General features: G+C 31.9%; 1 protein-coding gene across 1 annotated transcript; it reads right to left on the bottom strand.

Moving 5' to 3' along the window:
• Positions 1–5,736: 5,736 nt before the first annotated feature.
• On the bottom strand, positions 5,737–10,779 carry LOC129012919 (olfactory receptor 11H4-like). The gene is made up of 2 exons (XM_054449087.2): positions 10,734–10,779; positions 5,737–7,265 (listed from the first exon to the last, which is right to left on the bottom strand). Exon 2 carries the CDS (start codon positions 7,252–7,254, stop codon positions 6,310–6,312), a length of 945 nt encoding a protein of 314 aa, XP_054305062.2. The 5' UTR covers positions 7,255–7,265; positions 10,734–10,779; the 3' UTR covers positions 5,737–6,309.
• Between the last annotated feature and the right edge of the window lie 11,813 nt (positions 10,780–22,592).

The raw sequence follows: 22,592 nt of genomic DNA, 5'->3' as shown, positions 1-22,592 counted from the left end.
GGGTTATGTGCTCCTCTCATGTGCTCTGACAGCATTCTATACTTACTCTGTTATAGCATTTCCCACACTAAATTAAAATTGGTTTTTCACTTATCTGTTTCCCCTCCCTTACACTATATGTACCATGAGACATACTGCATTTTGAGGAAACGTGAGTGTAGGCAACAGTAGAAAATTCACTTTGTTCAACTTTCTTATCTTACAGATAAGGGAGCTGAGACCAGAGAGGTCAGGTGTCCTGTGTAAGGACACGTAGCTAGTTGGTGTTGAGCTGGGATTGGAAACCCCCATTATTTGATTGCCTGTTCACTGTTTGTTCAGACATGTTGCACTTCCTGAGTTCTTATGAGGTAAAAGATTAAATTGTTTTCAACATAATAAGGTATAAAGGTGGGAACATAGACTTTAGATTTTTCTTTTTTGAGACAAGGTCTCCTTTGTTGGAGTGCAGTGGCGTAATCACAACTCGCTGAAACCTCAACCTCCCAGGATTAAGCAATCCTCCCACCTCAGCCTCCCAAGTCGCCACCATGCCTGGCTAATTTTTTTTTTTTAAAGATGTAGGTCTCACTATGTTGTCCAGGCTGGTCTCCAACTCCTGGCCTCAAACGGTCCTCCCTTTTCAGATTACAGGGAAAAGCCACTGCACCCAGCCTGGAATGCTTTAATACTCAGTATCAAAGTTTTTTTTTTTTTTTTTTTCCCTGGTCAGCAGTTAACTAGAAAATTCTATTAACCAATATACCCCTTTTCCTTTCTTTCTTTTCTCTCTCTCTTTTTTTTTTTTTTTTTTTTTTCTGGAGACAGGGTCTTGCTCTGTTGCCCAGATTGGAGTGCAGTGGTGCGATCACAGCTTACTGCAAGCCTCAAACTTCTGGGCTGAAGAGATCCTCCCATCTCAGCCTCTTAAATAGCTGGGACTGCAGGTGTGTGTATCATGCCCAGTTAATTTTTGATTTTTAATTTTTTTCTTTTTTTGCAGAGATGGGGTCTCACTATATTGCTTAGGCTGGTCTCAACTCCTGGACTCAAGTAGTCCTCCTGCCTTGGCTTCCCAAAGTGCTGGAATTGCAGGCATGGGCTGCCATACCTGGCCTATACTCCTTTTCATATTACTTTTGGGTGGGTTGAGGTTTCTCCTGTTGCATTCTTAGGTGTATCATGGAAGCATAATGGCCATTAGAGGTCAGTAGAGCACAGGTAGATAGGTAAGACCAGGTTCTGTCCTACAGTAGAAAATTTGCAGAGCTAAGATCTTTTTCCAGATTTATTTGGAGAACAAACTTAGATAAACAAAAAAATACTTTATTGAGATATGATTGATATGTAAACATTTGTATGTATATAGTATATACAGCTTGATGAGTTTGGAGAGAAGTAGACATCCATGAAATCATTGCCACATTTAGGCCGTGAACATATCCATCAACCTCAGAAGTTTCTTCCCATCCACTTATTAGTCATTATTTTGTGATAAGAACATTTAACATAAGATCTACCCTCTTAGCAAAATTTTAAGTATACAAAGCAATATCGTTAACTATAAGCACTCTGCTATATATTAGATCTCTAGGACTTATCTTGTATAACAGAAACTTTGTACCCTTTGACTAATACCTCCCTATTTTACCCTCCCATTAATCCAGGCAAGCACCGTTCTACTCTCTGCTTCTATGAATTTAACTATTTTGCATTCATCACTTATGTGGTATTAGTCCCGTGTCTGGCTTATTTCACTTAGTATAATGTCCTCCGGATGCATTCATGTTGTTGCAAATTGTGAAATTTCTTTCCTTTATAATGCTGAATACTGTTCCGTTGTGTGTTTATACCACATTAAAAAAATCCATTCACTCATCGATGAACATTTGGGTTGCTTCCATGTTTTGGCCATTGTGAATAATGCTGAAATGAACATGGAAATGCAGATATCTCTTCGAGATCCTGATTTCAATTCCTTTGGATACATAACCAAGAAGTGGAATTGCTGGATTATATGGTAGTTTTATTTTTAATTTATTGAGGAACTTCCATAATGTATTCTATAGTGGTTGTGCTAATTTACATTTCCACCGACAGTATATGAGGGTTCCCTTTACTCCCATCCTTGCCAACACTAGTTATCTTTGGTCTTTTTGGTAGTAGCCATGCTAACATATGTGAGGTGATATCTTATTATGGTTTTGATCTGCAGTTCCCTGATGGAACATTTACTCATATATTTCAGTAATTTTTCGTATATTCACAAGGTTGTACAACCATCACCACTATCTGTTTCCAGAAAATTTTTATCACCCCCAAAGAAACTGAGTACCCATTAGCAGTAGTCATTTCTCATCCTCTCCTCCTAGTCCTTGGCCACTACTAATGTACTTTTGGTCTCTAAATGTTAGGGGCTAAATATTTGTCTTAGTTTGTTCAGTTTGCTATAAGAAAATACCATAAACTGGGTAATTTATAAAAAACATAAATTTATTTTTGACAGCTCTGGAGATGGGGAAGTCGAAGATCAGTGCACCAACAGATTTGGTGTCTGATAAAGGTCCATTTCTTAGTTCATAAATGGTGCCTTCTTGCTATGTCTTTATGTGGTTGAAGGGGCAAATGAGCTCCTTTGGCCTATTTTATAAGGGCACTAATCCCATTCAGGAGGGGTCCACTCACATGACTTAATCAAAGCCAAGGGCCCCACCTCCCAGCACTATTGCTCTGGGGGTTAGGATTTCAACATATGAACTTGGGAGGGGACACGGACCTTCAAGCCATAGCAGTTGTCATTTCACTTTCTTGATGGTATCCTTTGAAGCACAAAAATTGTTATTTTGATAAGGTCCAACTTACCGATTTTTTCCTTAGTTTCTTGTGCTTTATGTGTCATATCTAAGAAACCAGTGCCTAATCCTAGGTTGTGAAGGGTTTTGTAGTTTTAGCTTTTGCATTTAGGTCTTTGATCCATTTTGAATTAATTTTTGTAAATGGTGTAAGATAGGTATCCAACTTCTTTCTTTTGCATATGGATATCTACTTGCCCCAGCACCATTTGTCCCATACTATTTAGGGCATCTAATTTACCAGTATTTAGCATAATTAAAAATGCACATTTCCTGTGTTCCATAAATTCTTCCTCTAACTTATGGAATATCAATGTAGCTCTATGAGGCCATATTCAAGGATATTAATTACAGCATTGTTTTAATTGTAAAATATAAGATACAATATATTATCATTGAGTAATGAATAAATGATGAAACATTCATATAGTGGAACACAATGTATCTGTTAAATGGAAAAATTATATGAGCTGATTTTGAAAGCTACCATGATATTTTACAGAGTTAAATAATTTTTTTAAAGCTGATATTTATTGAACTGTACTGTTGGCCCGGCATAGTTCTAAGTGCTCTATAAGTATTAAGTCATAACAAACCAACAACTCTAAGTGTTATTATTACCCTATCTTACAGATGAAGTTTGTAGCATTTAAGCAACTTGTTTGCCAAAGTCACATAACTAGTAAGCAGATAAACCAGGACACAAGTCTGACTCAAAGTTGGCAGTCTAATCAATCTCTTTATGGTTGCCAAATCTATATTGAATCTATATCTATATCTATCTATGTGAAGGGGTGGCCTGCCCCTCCACACCTGTGGGTATTTCTAGTCGGGTCGGATAAGAGACTAAGAAAAGAAATAAGACACAGAGAAAAAGTATAGAGAAACAACAGTGGGTCCAGGGGACCAGTACTCAGCACACCAAGGACCTGCACTGGCACCGGCCTCTGAGTTCCCTCAGTTTTTATTATTATTTTCATTATTTCAGCAAAAAGGAATGTAGTAGGAGAGCAGGGTGATAATAAGGAGAACGTCAGCAAAAAAATGTGAACAAAAGAATCTATGTCATAATTAAGTTCAAGGGAAGGTACTATGACTGGACGTGCATGTAGGCCAGATTTATGTTTCTCTCCACCCAAACATCTCAGCGGAGTAAAGAATAACAAGGCAGCATTATTGCAAACATGTCTCGCCTCCCACCATAGGACGGTTTTTCTCCTATCTCAGAATTGAACAAATGTACAACCGGGTTTTATACCAAGACATTTAGTTCCCAGGGGCAAGCAGGAGACAGTGGACTTCCTCTATCTCAACTGCAAGAGGCTTTCCTCTTTTACTAATCCACTGCAGCACAGACCCTTTACGGGTGTCGGGCTGGGGGACGGTCAGGTCTTTCTCATCCCACGAGGCCATATTTCAGACTATCACATGGGGAGAAACCTTGGACAATACCCCGCTTTCAAGGGCAGAGGTCCCTGCGGCTTTCCACAGTGCATTGTGCCCCTGGTTTATTGAGACTAGAGAATGGCGATGACCTTTATCAAGTATACTGCCTGAAAACATTTTGTTAACAAGGCACGTCCTGCACAGCCCTAGATCCCTTAAACCTTGATTTTATACAACACATGTTTTTGTGAGCTCCAGGTTAGGTCAAAGTGGCTGGGGCAAAGTGGTTGGGTCAAAGTGGCTGGGGCAAAGCTACAAATTAACAACATCTCAGCAAAGCAATTGTTTAAAGTACAGGTCTTTTTCAAAATGGAGTCTCTTATGTCTTCCCTTTCTACATAGACACAGTAACAGTCTGATCTCTCCTTTTTTTTCCCTATACTATATATACATATATCTAGTATATATACATACATATATATTATACTTGTATATTATATACACATGTATATTATATATACATATATGAAGAGATTTTACATATATATAAACTTCATATATAAAATATACAAATATGTATAAGATATATAATTATAGATAAATTTATATAAAATATATATCCATCCCAACTGGTTTTTAAATAAGCCATCTTTAAGTACATAGGTTTCCATGAGGATTGCAAAATATCTAAGAGATAACCAGAAAAGCATCCGTAGTCAGGTTTGAAAGACAGGAGGGAGAAGAGAACAACGTGTACTCAGAGCCTCCTATATGTGTCTTTCTGTGCTATGGCTCTTACAGAAATGATCAGATTTAATTCTTACGATATTGTTACAAGGCATGAATTATACCCATTTGATAAAATAAGAACTTAAGAATTTAAGTGTTAAATATCTTTCTCAAGTTGCTTGGCAGAAGATCAGGTGAGGCTCTCCAGGTTGAAAGAACAGCCTAGGCTGGGCACGGTGGCTCATGCCTGTAACCACAGCACTTTGGGAGGCCGAGGTGGGTGGATCACCTGAGGTCAGAAATTCAAGACCACCCAGGCCAGCTTGGTGAAACAGAGTCTCTACTAAAAATGCAAAAATTATCCAGGCATGGTGGGTCACGCCTGTAATCCCAGCACTCTGGGAGGCTGAAGTGGGTGGATCATGAGGTCAAGCGATCGAGACTATCCTGGCCAAGATGGTGAAACCCCATCTCTCCTAAAAATACAAAAATTAGCTGGGCGTGGTGGCATGCACCTGTAGTCCCAGCTACTTGGGAGGCTGAGTCAGGAGAATCGCTTGAACCCAGGAGGCGGAGGTTGTGGTGAGCCGAGATTGCGCCACTGTACTCCAGCCTGGTGACGGAGTGAGACTTTGTCTCAAAAAAAAAAAAAAAGAATAGCCTAAGAAAATGTGAAAAGATAGAATGGAATAAATAAAGTAATTGGCCAGACTAGAGCTGAGGGCTCATGTTGCAAAGAAATGGAAAACAAATGAAATAGACTTAGTGGGGATGTATTACGAAGGGTGTTGAGTGCCAGACAGAGGGATGTAGATGTATTGACTCTGAGGAGCAGAGAGGAAAATTGGTGAATATGGGAGTGAAGATGGACATCTTCTGAATTGCTTGAATTTGTTACAACAATCACATATTATTGTTGTAAGTAAAAAAATTAGATAGAGATATTTAAAAAACATGTTTGAGGCCTTACTGTTTGCTGGGTATTGTGCTACTATTGATTCCCATCAGACAAAGACTTCTAGGAACATACCTGTAGTTGAACAAAGTTGAATTTATTGTCTTGTTGTAATGAGGAAGAAGATATACAATGATGAACCATGGGGCATGTCAGGAGGGCATCTCATGTAGAAATTCCATTTTATCATTCTAATAAAGACAGGCTTTGAAAACTCTTAAGTGGATGTTGACGACCAGTTAACTAAGGTTTAGAGTCAGTGTTGAAAACGTATTTAAGCTGGGCACACTTCCAGGTAAAATATACAACCTCTAACTACTCAGACTGAGGACTGAAAGACTGCTAAAGAACTGACAACATCTCGACCTTTTTCTTCATTAGAACTTGTAAGTATGGCACATCTTTGGTTCACAAATTTTGACGAATTCTCATTCCAAACAGGACATTTCTCAGAGCGAGTTTCATGTCCTTATTACGAAGACTATAGATCAGAGGATTAAAAAGAGGAGTCATTACTGAATATACCAGTGTGAGGATCTTCTGCAATAAAGTTGAGATGCCATATGTAGGACTTACGTACATTACCATGACTGTCCCATAGAAAAGAGATACCACAACCAAATGAGAACCACAGGTAGAGAAGGCTTTTCTCCGACCAGCTGCAGAAGGGACCTGAAAAACAGCTGTTAGTAACAGGATATAGGATCGAAGAATGTACATACTAGTGAAAAAGAGGACAAGGGAGCTCTGAGTATAGAAAATACATTCAGTTATGGGAGCTGGGGCACAGGATAGAGCCATCAATGGGTCTATGTCACACAGGAAGTGATCAATGATATTAGGACCACAGAAGGGGAGTTGGGAGATGAAGAAAATGGGAATTGGGTATCCAAGGAATCCAATAAGCCAACAGAAAGACACCAGCTTACCACAGAACCTTCCAGTCATGATGGCAGTGTACTGCAGTGGGTGGCAGATGGCCAGGTATCGATCATAAGCCATTACTGCCAGAAAGAGACATTCAGTTGTTCCCAGTGAAAAGAAGAAATAGAACTGGAGGAAGCACCCAGAAAATGAGATGGCCTTGGTCTTGGAGAGAATGTTGGCTAGCATGTTAGGAACAGTGGAGGACACATACCAGATCTCAAGGAAGGCAAAGTTTCCCAGCAGAAAGTACATGGGGGTGTGTAGTCGTGGGTTGCATCTCACTGCATAGATGATGGCTCCATTTCCCAGCAAGGTCAAGACATAAATCACCAAAAACAATGAGAAGAGGAAAATCTGAATCTTCCAGCAACCAGGGAATCCCAGGAGAATAAACTCTGTCGCGATGTGTGTTGCTGACCTGTTCATGGGTCTTAAGTCTACGAAGAAGAAAGACATGAGTGTAATCCAAGTCTTTTGCAGTGTAATCCAATTGCTTGCTACATATCTCAAGGATTTTATCGAGAAGAGAACTTGAGGTATACAGGAAAATACATGAGATAATCTGAGACCAGGTGGGAATATGTCCAACCAGATTTTGAATTGATTTTGGTTCTCTGTGTTATTTTGCTAGAATCCAATGCAATCCAATGCAGCTAGAATTTTCTACACTGTAGGGAAAAGAAAGAGAGATCAGACTGTCACTGTGTCTATGTAGAAAGGGAAGACATAAGAGACTCCATTTTGAAAAAGACCTGTACTTTAAACAATTGCTTTGCTGAGATGTTAATTTGTAGCTTTGCCCCAGCCACTTTGCCCCAGCCACTTTGACCCAACCTGGAGCTCACAAAAACATGTGTTGTATAAAATCCAGGTTTAAGGGATCTAGGGTTGTGAAGGACGTGCCTTGTTAACAAAATGTTTTCAGGCAGTATACTTGGTAAAAGTCATCGCCATTCTCTAGTCTCAATAAACCAGGGGCACAATGCACTGTGGAAAGCCACAGGGACCTCTGCCCTTGAAAGCGGGGTATTGTCCAAGGTTTCTCCCCATGTGATAGTCTGAAATATGGCCTCGTGGGATGAGAAAGACCTGACCGTCCCCCAGCCCGACACCCGTAAAGGGTCTGTGCTGCGGTGGATTAGTAAAAGAGGAAAGCCTCTTGCAGTTGAGATAGAGGAAGGCCACTGTCTCCTGCTTGCCCCTGGGAACTGAATATCTCTGTATAAAACCCGATTGTACATTTGTTCAATCCTGAGATAGGAGAAGAACTGCCCTATGGTGGGAGGCGAGACATGTTTGCAGTAATGCTGCCTTGTTATTCTTTACTCCGCTGAGATGTTTGGGTGGAGAGAAACATAAATCTGGCCTACGTGCACATCCAGGCATAGTACCTTCCCTTGAACTTAATTATGACATAGATTCTTTTGCTCACATGTTTTTTGCTGACGTTCTCCTTATTATTACCCTGCTCTCCTACTACATTCCTTTTTGCTGAAATAATGAAAATAATAATCAATAAAAACTGAGGGAACTCAGAGGCCGGTGCCGGTGCAGGTCCTTGGTGTGCTGAGTGCCGGTCCCCTGGGCTCACTGTTGTTTCTCTATACTTTGTCTCTGTGTCTTATTTCTTTTCTCTCATCCCACCTGACTAGAAATACCCACAGGTGTGGAGGGGCAGGCCACCCCTCCAGACACTAGTGGCAGAACCAGACATACGTATTTTCTTTCTTTTCCTTGGATGCTTGAGAAGACCTTTTCAGCTTTTGATTTGTTTTTCTAATGTTGATTATGGGTTTTCTAGCACAAGTTCATCAATTTTCTCTTATTTAGCACAAGTTGTTAGAAAAGACATTTTGAGGATAACTGATATAAAATTGGGTTGGATGTTTGAACAAAACAAAATAGATTGACTGCTGCATGGAGATACAACTCCATGATAATATTTTAAAAACATCTGTAGCGATCGGCAGTGTTTATTTTTATGTTTTTTACACATACTATACAAAAAGGAACTATCTTACTTTTTGTAATCAGATACCATGTAGATGAAATAAAGAAAATTATGTTTTCAATACAAAAATTTAGTTTATTTAGTGAGCTTTTTCGGTGGTGAAAACAAAGGGATTTTCTAAAAGAATCTGAGATGAAATGGGGCTTCGTCTGCAATCCTATGTATTAGAATTTTGTTTACTGAAAGGAAGGTAAGGACCTTTTCAAATATTTGACTAGGTATGTACTTTTCAGTAGCAACAAGTTTATGTATTTAAGAATTAAATAAAATATATAAATGTGTTTAAACAACAGTAATCTTATACTTGATTAATACTTAAAATGTGCTGATTAAGTCTTAAAACGGTGGTAGTTTTGGCTGGGCATAATGTCTTATGCCTATAATTCCAGCAATTTGAGAGGCCAAAGTGGGCAGATCGCTGAAGTCAGGAGTTTGAGACCAGCTTGGCCAACATGGTGAAAACCCTTCTCTGCTAAAAATACAAAAATTAGCTGGGTGTAGTGGTGCATGCCTGTAATCCCAGCTACTTGGGAGGCCAAACAGAAGAATTGCTTGAACTCAGGAGGTGAAGGTTGCAGTGAGCTGAGATCGCACCATTGCACTCCAATCTGGGTGACAGAGCGAGACTCCACCTCAAAAAAAAAAAAAAAAAAAAAAAGGTAGTTTCAATATTGGGTTTCTTGTTAAGTTTAGATCTCTTGTCTTGTTTATTGCAGGTCACCAGTCATAACTTTGTCAGAAATGTAAAAGAAAAATGTGAAAGGCAACAAAGAACACAGAAGTTGAAGGAAGGATCAGGTATTCTTGGGAACGAAGATTTGAATTTCAACATCACTGGTTCTTTGGTAGTTTTTAAGGACGCATAAAAGGGGAAATTTGGAGCATCTGAGTTCTAAAGTTGTCCAGCTTTCCAATCAATGCTGAATTTAAAAGACATTTGTTTACCATCTTCCTTGAATGAGGTGCTCAATAGGTGATTTCCAGATTGTTGTTTACGAAGCATAAATACATCCCTTTCTCTGCTATACACAGGTCAGAGAACAAGTCCAGGCTCAGGCTTAAATTGGGAGCCAGAATTGTGAGATCTGAGCCTCCCGCCCCTTGTTCTGAATGCCTGCTTGATGAGAATAACAGTTTAGGACATTCTCCATCATACACTGACAACTTTACACTACACTTCGTCTTCTCTACTACCCTACTCTGTAAGTGCTTTATTAGCAGCAACATTGTTTTTTCTGAAGCCTTTGGAGAAGTGTAGATAAGTAATGGAATGATCAAAAGCTGGGGAGCTTAATAGAAAGACCCGAGTAATCAATTTCAGAGTTTTCGCATTGACGGAATAAACTTTCCACAAAGTTCTATATAACACCACCCTCCAAAGTCTCCAAAATGCTGTCTGGGAATAGTTAGGTAATTAGAATAGAATCTTCATTATTTTACGCCACAAACATACTGTTTCTCCTGTTTTTTGAGATATATCATTATTTGAGCTACAATCCTAGGAGACCAGCTCTTTCGTTTTCTTTCTTTTTTTTGAGACGGTCTCACTCTGTTGCCCAAGCTGGAGTGCGGTGGCGCGATCTCGGCTCACTGCAAGCTCCACCTCCCGGGTTCACGCCATTCTCCTGCCTCAGCCTCCTGAGTAGCTGGGACTAGAGGCGCCCGCCACCACCCCGGCTAAGTTTTTGTATTTTTAGTAGAGACGGGGTTTCACCGTGTTAGCCAGGATGGTCTCGATCTCCTGACCTCGTGATCCGACTGCCTCGGCCTCCCAAAGTGGTGGGATTACAGGCATGTGCCACCGCGCCCGGCCGAAACCAGCTCTTTCATGTACTGTACTCCTTTCCAGTACTAGAAACTACCAACCAACCAATCAACCCACCAGTCCACCCACCCTAAGTGTGATAGCTTGATTTAATAGCCTTCTGTTGAATGCCCCTCACTTAGTATATTGTCTTCCCAGGTGTCCTGAGAGAAGGAACATACCACCTGATTACTCCTGGAAAGTAAGATTGTTTTCAGAAAGATGGTTGTTAATAACCATAAAATTATAGAAGAAATGGTATAATGATCTAACTTCATTTTACAAATGAGGCTCAGAGAGGGGCACGACTTTTTACCCAATGAATATGTGTTGTGGATTCACATATGGAACTTTTATACTATACTATTATACTGCCTCCTTTGAGTCTTTGCACAGAAACAGTGCCTAATCAGATTTATAAAGTCGAGACTCTGTAGTATATCATAGCAGTGGTTTCTTACCTACAATCATGGCTTTTCTGGCTCAGTTAGGAGACAGCGGTGCGCACGGCAGAATTGAGCATAACCTCAGCATCAAGCATCTCGTCTTCATTGGCTCTGTTGAGGAAAACGCCAGGTGAGGGGATTATATGTGGTTTATTGCCCTGCCTTCATTCCTGGAGACTCCAGAGGCTTTTCTCAGAATTTGCTGAGAGGTTTAACATGCGAATCCGTGTTAAATCTATGTTTTCTCTCAGGGATTACTGTAAAGCCCTGTGTTTCTCCCCATATGGTCTCAGTAGCATCCCCAAGTTTCCCTGGAGTGTGTTCTCTTTCCAACACTTGGGGCTCACCTAGAATTTAGTATATTAGCTTGTGAGTATATATATATTATATATGTATAATAAATATAATATATTATATATAATATATGTTATATAATGTATATTTATATATTATGTATGTATATATTATATATTTACATTATATATAATGTATATTTATATATTATATATAAATATATATTTGTATAATATACATATTATATATATTTGTATAATATACATATTATATATATTTGTATAATATACATATTATATATATTTGTATAATATACATATTATATATATTTGTATAATATACATATTATATATATTTGCATAATATACATATTATATATTTTTGTATATATACATATTATATATATTTTTGTATAATATACATATATATTTTTGTATAATATACATATATATTTTTGTATAATATACATATATATTTTTAGAATATACATATTTATTTTTATAATATACATATTATATATATTTTTTATAATATACATATTATATGTATTTTTTATAATATACATATTATATATATTTTTGTATAATATACATATTATATAATTTTCTATAATATACATATATATTTATAATATACACATTATATATATTTCTAATATACACATTATATTTATAATATACATATTATATATTTATACATATTATATATTATATACTATATACTATATACTATATAATATAATATACATTATATTATTAATATAACAATATTAATAATATATTAATTATTATATTAATATATTATTTATCATTTATAATATTATTTATAATCTAATTAATATAATATTAATTATATATAATCATAATATAATTATACATAATTAATTATATATAATCATAATATAATTATACATAATTAATTATATATAATCATAATATAATTATACATAATTAATTATATATAATCATAATATAATTATAATATAATTATATATAAGTAATTATATAATTATAATATAGTATAACTAATATAATTTCTCTTATTTATAATATAATTAATTAATTATAATAATATATTAATTAATTAATATAATCTATAATCTATAATATATAATATAAAATATGTCTAATAATATATAATATGTATATAATCTATACTATATGTATATTATATATAATATATACTATGTATATAATATATACAATATGTATATAATATATACCATGTATATATTATATACAATATGTATATAATATATACCATGTATATAATATATACAATATGTATATAATATATACCATGTATATAATACATACAATATGTATATAATATATACTATGTATATAATACATACAATATGTATATAATATATACTATGTATATAATATACACAATATGTATATAATATATACTAAGTATATAATATACACAATATGTATATAATATATACTATGTATATAATATACACAATATGTATATAATATATACTATGTATATAATATACACAATATGTATATAATATATACTATATGTATATTATATATAAATACATACTATGTATATTATATAATATGTATATAATATGTAAATATATAAAATGTATATAATATATAAATATATAATATGTATATAATATGTATATAATATATAAATATATATTTGTATATAATATGTATATAATATATGAATATATATAAAATGTATATTATATATATTCATATAGAATACGTGTATAATATATAAACATGTATTCATATAGAATACGTGTATAATATATAAACATGTATTCATATAGAATACATGTATAATATATAAACATGTATTCATATAGAATACGTGTATAATATATAAACATGTATTCATATAGAATACGTGTATAATATATAAACATGTATTCATATAGAATACGTGTATAATATATAAACATGTATTCATATAGAATACGTGTATAATATATAAGTATGTATTCATATAGAATACGTGTATAATATATAAGTATGTATTCATATAGAATACGTGTATAATATATAAGTATGTATTCATATAGAATACGTGTATAATATATAAGTATGTATTCATATAGAATACGTGTATAATATATAAGTATCTATTCATATAGAATACGTGTATAATATATAAGTATCTATTCATATAGAATACGTGTATAATATATATTTATATATAATATGTATATTATATATATTTATATATATTTATATATAATATGTATATTATATATATTTATATATATTTATACATATTTATATATACTGTGTATATGATATATATTTATACATATTTATATCTACTGTGTATATGATATATATTTATACATATTTATATCTACTGTGTATATGATATATATTTATACATATTTATATCTACTGTGTATATGATATATGTCTATACATATTTATATCTACTGTGTATATGATATATGTCTATACATATTTATATCTACTGTGTATATGATATATGTCTATACATATTTATATCTACTGTGTATATGATATATGTCTATACATATTTATATCTACTGTGTATATGATATATGTCTATACATATTTATATCTACTGTGTATATGATATATATCTATGTATATTTATATCTACTGTGTATATGATATATATCTATGTATATTTATATCTACTATGTATATGATATATATCTATGTATATTTATATCTACTATGTATATGATATATATCTATGTATATTTATATCTACTATGTATATGATATATATCTATGTATATTTATATCTACTATGTATATGATATATATCTATGTATATTTATATCTACTATGTATATGATATATATCTATGTATATTTATATCTACTATGTATATGATATATATCCATATATATTTATATCTACTATGTATATGATATATATCCATATATATTTATATCTACTATGTATATGATATATATCCATATATATTTATATCTACCATGTATATGATATATATCCATATATATTTATATCTACCATGTACACGATATATATCCATATATATTTATATCTACCATGTACACGATATATATCCATATATATTTATATCTACCATGTACACTATATATATCCATATATATTTATATCTACCATGTACACGATATATATCCATATATATTTATATCTACCATGTACACGATATATATCCATATATATTTATATCTACCATGTACACGATATATATCCATATATATTTATATCTACCATGTACACGATATATATTCATATATATTTATATCTACCATGTACACGATATATATTCATATATATTTATATCTACCATGTACACGATATATATTCATATATATTTATATCTACCATGTACACGATATATATTCATATATATTTATATCTACCATGTACACGATATATATTCATATATATTTATATCTACCATGTACACGATATATATTCATATATATTTATATCTACCATGTACACGATATATATTCATATATATTTATATCTACCATGTACACGATATATATTCATATATATTTATATCTACCATGTACACGATATATATTCATATATATTTATATCTACCATGTACACGATATATATTCATATATATTTATATCTACCATGTACACGATATATATTCATATATATTTATATCTACCATGTACACGATATATATTCATATATATTTATATCTACCATGTACACGATATATATTCATATATATTTATATCTACCATGTACACGATATATATTCATATATATTTATATATACCATGTGTACAATATATTCATATATATTTATATATACCATGTGTACAATATATTTATATATATTTATATATACCATGTGTACAATATGTATTTATATATATTTATATATACCATGTTTACAATATGTATTTATATATATTTATATATACCATGTGTACTATATGTATTTATATATATTTATATATACCATGTGTACAATATGTATTTATATATATTTATATATACCATGTATACTATGTATATTTATATATATTTATATATACCATGTATACTATGTATATTTATATATATTTATATATACCATGTATACTATGTATATTTATATATATTTATATATACCATGTATACTATGTATATTTATATATATTTATATATACCATGTATACTATGTATATTGATATATATTTATATATACCATGTATACTATGTATATTGATATATATTTATATATACCATGTATACTATGTATATTTATATATATTTATATATACCATGTATACTATGTATATTGATATATATTTATATATACCATGTATACTATGTATATTTATATATTTATATATACCATGTATACTATGTATATTGATATATATTTATATATAGTATGTATACTATGTATATTGATATATATTGATGTATACTATGTATACTATGTATATTGATATATATTTATGTATACTATGTATACTATGTATATTGATATATATTTATGTATACTATGTATATTATGTATATTGATACATATTTATGTATACTATGTATATTATGTATATTGATACATATTTATGTATACTATGTATATTATGTATATTGATACACATTTATGTATACTATGTATATTATGTATATTGATACACATTTATGTATACTATGTATATTATGTATATTGATACATATTTATGTATACTATGTATATTATGTATATTGATACATATTTATGTATACTATGTATATTATGTATATTGATATATATTTATATATACCATGTATATTATGTACATTTGTATATTATATATATTTATATGTGTTTATATATAATAGGTATATTATATATATTTATATATAATAGGTATATCATATATATTTATATATAATAGGTATATCATATATATTTATATATAATAGGTATATCATATATATTTAGATATAATAGGTATATTATATATATTTAGATATAATAGGTATATTATATATATTTAGATATAATAGGTATATTATATATATTTAGATATAATAGGTATATTATATATATTATATATATTTATATAGAATAGGTATATTATATATATTTATATATATTTATATAGAATATGTATATGATATATATTTATATAGAATATGTATATGATATATATTTATATGTATTGATATAGAATATGTATATGATATATATTGATATAGAATATGTATATGATATATATTGAGATATATTGATATAGAATATGTATATGATATATATTGAGATATATTGATATAGAATATGTGTATGATATATATTGAGATATATTGATATAGAATATGTGTATGATATATATTGGGATAGATTGATATAGAATATGTGTATGATATATATTGGGATAGATTGATATAGAATATGTGTATGATATATATTGGGATAGATTGATATAGAATATGTGTATGATATATATTGGGATAGATTGATATAGAATATGTGTATGATATATATTGAGATAGATTGATATAGAATATGTGTATGATATATATTGAGATAGATTGATATAGAATATGTGTATGATATATATTGAGATAGATTGATATAGAATATGTGTATGATATATATTGAGATAGATTGATATAGAATATGTGTATGATATATATTGAGATAGATTGATATAGAATATGTGTATGATATATATTGAGATATGTTGATATAGAATATGTGTATGATATATATTGAGATATGTTGATATAGAATATGTGTATGATATATATTGAGATATGTTGATATAGAATATGTGTATGATATATATTGAGATATGTTGATATAGAATATGTGTATGATATATATTGAGATATGTTGATATAGAATATGTGTATGTTATATATTGAGATATGTTGATATAGAATATGTGTATGATATATATTGAGATATGTTGATATAGAATATGTGTATGATATATATTGAGATATGTTGATATAGAATATGTGTATGATATATATTGAGATATGTTGATATAGAATATGTGTATGATATATATTGAGATATGTTGATATAGAATATGTGTATGATATATATTGAGATATGTTGATATAGAATATGTGTATGATATATATTGAGATATGTTGATATAGAATATGTGTATGATATATATTGAGATATGTTGATATAGAATATGTGTATGATATATATTGAGATATGTTGATATAGAATATGTGTATGATATATATTGAGATATGTTGATATAGAATATGTGTATGATATATATTGAGATATGTTGATATAGAATATGTATATGATATATATTGAGATATATTGATATAGAATATGTGTATGATATATATTGAGATATATTGATATAGAATATGTGTATGATATATATTGAGATATATTGATATAGAATATGTGTATGATATATATTGATATATATTGATATAGAATATGTGTATGATATATATTGAGATATATTGATATAGAATATGTGTATGATATATATTGAGATATATTGATATAGAATATGTATATGATATATATTGAGATATATTGATATAGAATATGTATATGATATATTTTGAGATATATTGATATAGAATATGTATATGATATATATTGAGATATATTGATATAGAATATGTATATGATATATATTGAGATATATTTATATAGAATATGTATATGATATATATTGAGATATATTTATATAGAATATGTATATGATATATATTGAGATATATTTATATAGAATATGTATATGATATATAGATATATATTTATATAGAATATGTATAATATATATTTATATATATTTAGATATAATATGTATATAATATAAAAATATATTTATATATAATATATAAAAATATATGTAATATATAATATATAAATATATAATATATAAATATATATGTTATATATAATATATAAATATATATCATATAACATATATGATATATATTTATATATAATATATAAATATATATCATATAACATATATGATATATATTTATATATAACATATATATTCATATATAACATATAAAGATATATATTATATATAATATATATAATTATTATTAATTTTAATATATTGGCTAGAATTAGGACAGCAGAGGAGCTGGGGAATTACCACACAAATTTCAGAAGGCTTCTATGGTAAAGAGATTGCATTCCTTTAAGGAATCATCCTCTGTGGGGATCAGAGAAATAAATGGTAGTTTTGCCTATGACTCTAATTCTGAAACTGAGACATATTGATGAACACATCTTTTCTGCGTAGCTTAAATGAAGTGCTTTAACACAGAGAAACAGAAAACTATATTCTATTGGTCAGTTAAAAATTAAATTCACTAAATTTTCTTGAAGTTTTTCACTGTAAAGACCACGTGGTTGGTATTGAGAAGGGGCTGTGTTGAGTGACCTTGATGATGTGTAATTAATGTGCAAGGAATTCCAAAATTGTTTATGTACAGAAGTCATGTAATCGACAAATGTAGTCAAATTGTCAGTTTCCACTCATTTCACTTTCTAACAGTGGAGAATTTGAAACTAGTGCAAATTAGAAATAGATTTAGCTTTGGTGTTTTGAAAAATAATTAGCCTTTTGTTTTTCTCCTGAAAAATTGTGGTTTCTCCCTGGGCTCCTCTTAATCTACTTCTTCAAAGATGACTCCTAGGGAAAGATGACAATGATGAGCAAGGAGAAAATCTTCACTGATGGCTATTGGGGCAGCTTGTAAGTGAAATTGAGATTCAGTGACAATCTGTGCTAGGAGTTCTCAAATTTTAATGTGCATATGAATCACCTGGACGTCTTGTTAAATTGCAGCGTCTGATTCAGAAGCCTGGGACCTGAGAGTGATTTTCTGACCTGCTCTTAGGTAATGCTCACCTTGCTGGTTCACAGGCCACACTTTGTATCAATGGCCTAGGCCAGTCATTAGAAACACCTGGGGGGACTGTTTAACGCTTTCTTTGGCTAGAGTCACACAGTAAAAAAGAAAAAAAACCTCCTGATATCCAGGTATTATGGCAGACAAATTAAATAAAAATCTTTAGATTGAGCCCCTGCATCAGTATTTTCTTTACTTAGAGATATGATTTGGAGTTTTGTCCCCTCCAAATCTTATGCTGAAATATGTTTGAGGTGGGGCGTAGTGGGAGATGTTTGGGTCATGGGGGTGGATCCCTCATGAATGGCTTGGTGCCCTCCCTGCCGTAATGAGTAAGTTCTCACTCTATTAGTTCACGCTAGAGCTGATGATTTAAAAGAGCCTGGCACTTTCTCTCTTCTCTCTCTCTCACCACCATGTGACACACCTGCTGTCCTTTCACTTTCTGCTGTAAAAGCTTCCTCACAAGAAGCTGAATAGATGCTGGTGCCATGCTTGTATAGCCTGTGTAATCATGAGTCAAATAAAACCCCTTTTCTTTATAAATTACCCAGCCTCAGGTGCTTTTTTGGTTTGTGATAGGGTCTTGCTCTGCCGCCCAGGCTGAAATGGTACAATACTTGGCTCACTGCAGTCTCAACTTCCCAGGCTCAATTGATCTTCCCACTTCAGCTCTCAAGTAGCTGAGACTACAGGTGTGTGACACCATGCCTGGCTAATATTTTTAGTTTTTTGTAGAGACAGACTCTCACTATGTTGCCAAGGCTGATCTCAAACTCCTGGGCTCAAGTGATCCTCCTGCCTCAGCCAACCAAAGTATTGGGATTACAGAAATAAGCCACCACACCTGGCCTCAGGGTAGTTCTTTTATCAATTCTGGGAGTTTTCTGAAAGAGTCTTTAGTGTTTTCTAGGTAAACAATCATATTATCAGCAAACAGCGACAGTTTGACTTCTTCTTTCCTGATTTGGATGCCCTTTACTTTTTTCTCTTGCCTGATTGCTCTGCCTGAGACTTCCAGTACTATGTTGAAGAGGAGTGGTGAGAGTGGGCATTCTTATCTTGGTCCAGTTCTCAGAGGGAATGCTTTCAACTTTTCCCCACTCAGTATTATATTGGCTGTGGGTTTGTCATAGATAGATTTTATTATAATGAGGTATGTCCTCTGTATTCTGATTTTGCTGAGCGTTTTAATTATAAAGCAATGCTGGATTTTGTCAAATGCTTTTTCTGCATCTATTGAGATGATCATGTGATTTTTGTTTTTAATTCTGTTTATGTGATGTATCACTTTTATTGACTTGCATATGTTAAACCATCCCTGCATCTCTAGTATGAAACCCACTTGATCATGGTGGATTATCTTTTTGATATGTTGCTGGATTTGGTTAGCTAGTATTTTGCTAAGGATTTTTGCATCTATGTTTATCAGGGATATTGGTCTGTAATTGGCTTTTTAAAAAATTTTCTTTCCTGGTTTTGGTATTAGGGTGATACTGGCTTCATAGAATGACACAGGGAGGATTCCCTCTTTATCTTGTGGAATGGTATCAATAGGATTGGTACCTGCTTTTCTTTGAATGTCTGGTAGAATTCAGCTGTGAGTCCCTCTGGTCCTGGACTTTCTTTTGTTGATAATTTTTTGTTACTGTTTAAATCTTGCCAATTGTTATTGGTCTGTTCAAGGTATCGAATTCTTCCTGATTTAAGCTGGGAGGGTTGTATCTTTCCAGGAATTTACCATCTCCTCTAGGTTTTCTAGTTTATGCACATAAAGGTGTTCATAGTAGCATTAAATGGTCTTCTGTATTTCTGCGATGTCAGTTGTAATATCTCCTGTTTCATTTCTAATTGAGCTTATTTGGATTTTCTCTCTTCTTTCCTTGGTTAATCTTGCTAATGGTGTATCATATTTTATTTATCTTTTCAAAGAAACAGCTTTTTGTTTCATTTATCTTTTCTATTTTTTTCCTGTTTCAAATTCATTTAGTTCTGCTCTAATCTTGGTTATTTCCTTTCTTCTGCTGGATTTGGGTTTGGTTTGTTCTTGTTTCTCTAGTTCCTTGAGGTTTGACCTTAGATTGTTTGTGCTCTTTCAGACTTTTTGATGTAGGCATTTAGGGCTATGAGCTTTCCTCTTAGCATCACCTTTGCTGTATCCCAGATGTTTTGATAGGTTGTGTCACTATTGTTGTTCAGTTAGAAGAATTTTAAAATTTCCATCTTGATTTCATTTTGACCCAGTGATCACTCAGGAGCAGCTTATTTAATTTCCATTATTGGCATGGTTTTGAAGGTTCCTTTTGGTGTTGATTTCCAGTTTTATTTCACTGTGGTCTGAGAGAGTGCTTGATATAATTTCGGTTTTCTTAAATTTGCTGAGGCTTGTTCTGTGGCCTATCATATAGCCTATCTTGGAGAAAATTCGATGTGCTAATGAATAGAATGTATATTCTGCAATTGTTGGGTAGAATGTTCTGTTAATATCTGTTAGTTTCATTTGTTCCAGAGTATAGTTTAAATCTATTGTTTCTTTGTTGACTTTCTGTCTTGATGACCTGTCTAGTGCTGTCAGTGGAGTATGGATGTTCCCTGCTATTATTGTGTTGCTGTCTATCTCATTTCTTAGGTCTGTTAGTAAGTGTCTTATAAATTTGGGAACTCCAGTGTTAGGTGCATATATATTTAGGATTGTGATATTTTCGTGTTAGACAAGGCCTTTTATCATTATATAATGTCTCTCTTTGTCTTTTTTTAACTGCTGTTGCTTTAAAGTTTGTTTTGTCTGATATAAGAATAGCTACTCATGCTCGCTTTTTGTGTTCATTTGCATGGAATGTCTTTTTCTACCTCTTTACCTTCAGTTTAGGTTAGTCTCTTGGAGGCAGCAAACAGTTGGTTGATGACTTCTTATCCATTCTGCAGTCTTTTAAGTGGAGCATTTATGTCATTGACATTCAACGTTAGTATTGAGATGTGAGATGCCATTCCATTCATCGTGCTATTTGTTGCCTATACCTTGTTTTTTGTTGTTGTTTTCTAATTGTGTTTTCTTTCCATATACGTTGTGTTCTAAGATACATGTACAGAACTTGCAGGTTTGTTATATAGGGATACATGTGCCATGGTGGTTTGCTGTACCCATTAACCCATCATCTACATTATGTATTTCTCCTAATGCTATCTCTCCCTTAGCCCCCCACCCTCAACAGTCCCCAGTTTGTGATGTTATCTCCCTGTTTCCATGTGTTCTCATTGTTCAGCTCCCACTTATGACTGAGAACATGTGGTGTTTGGTTTTCTGTTCCTGTGTTAGTTTGCTGCGAATGATGTTTTTCAGCTTCATGTTCCTGCGAAGGACACTCAGTCATCCTCTTTTGGCTGCAAAG

Source organism: Pongo pygmaeus, chromosome 15 (assembly GCF_028885625.2).
Source record: "Pongo pygmaeus isolate AG05252 chromosome 15, NHGRI_mPonPyg2-v2.0_pri, whole genome shotgun sequence".
In the NCBI taxonomy this organism is placed as follows: domain Eukaryota; kingdom Metazoa; phylum Chordata; class Mammalia; order Primates; family Hominidae; genus Pongo; species Pongo pygmaeus.
Note: the sequence above shows the minus strand (reverse complement) of the source record. Positions and strands in the feature narration are given on the sequence as shown.

Bases quoted from the DNA above. Each gene is read 5' to 3' on its own strand.
- LOC129012919 (XM_054449087.2), bottom strand. From the start codon at position 7,254: ATGAACAGGTCAGCAACACACATCGCGACAGAGTTTATTCTCCTGGGA.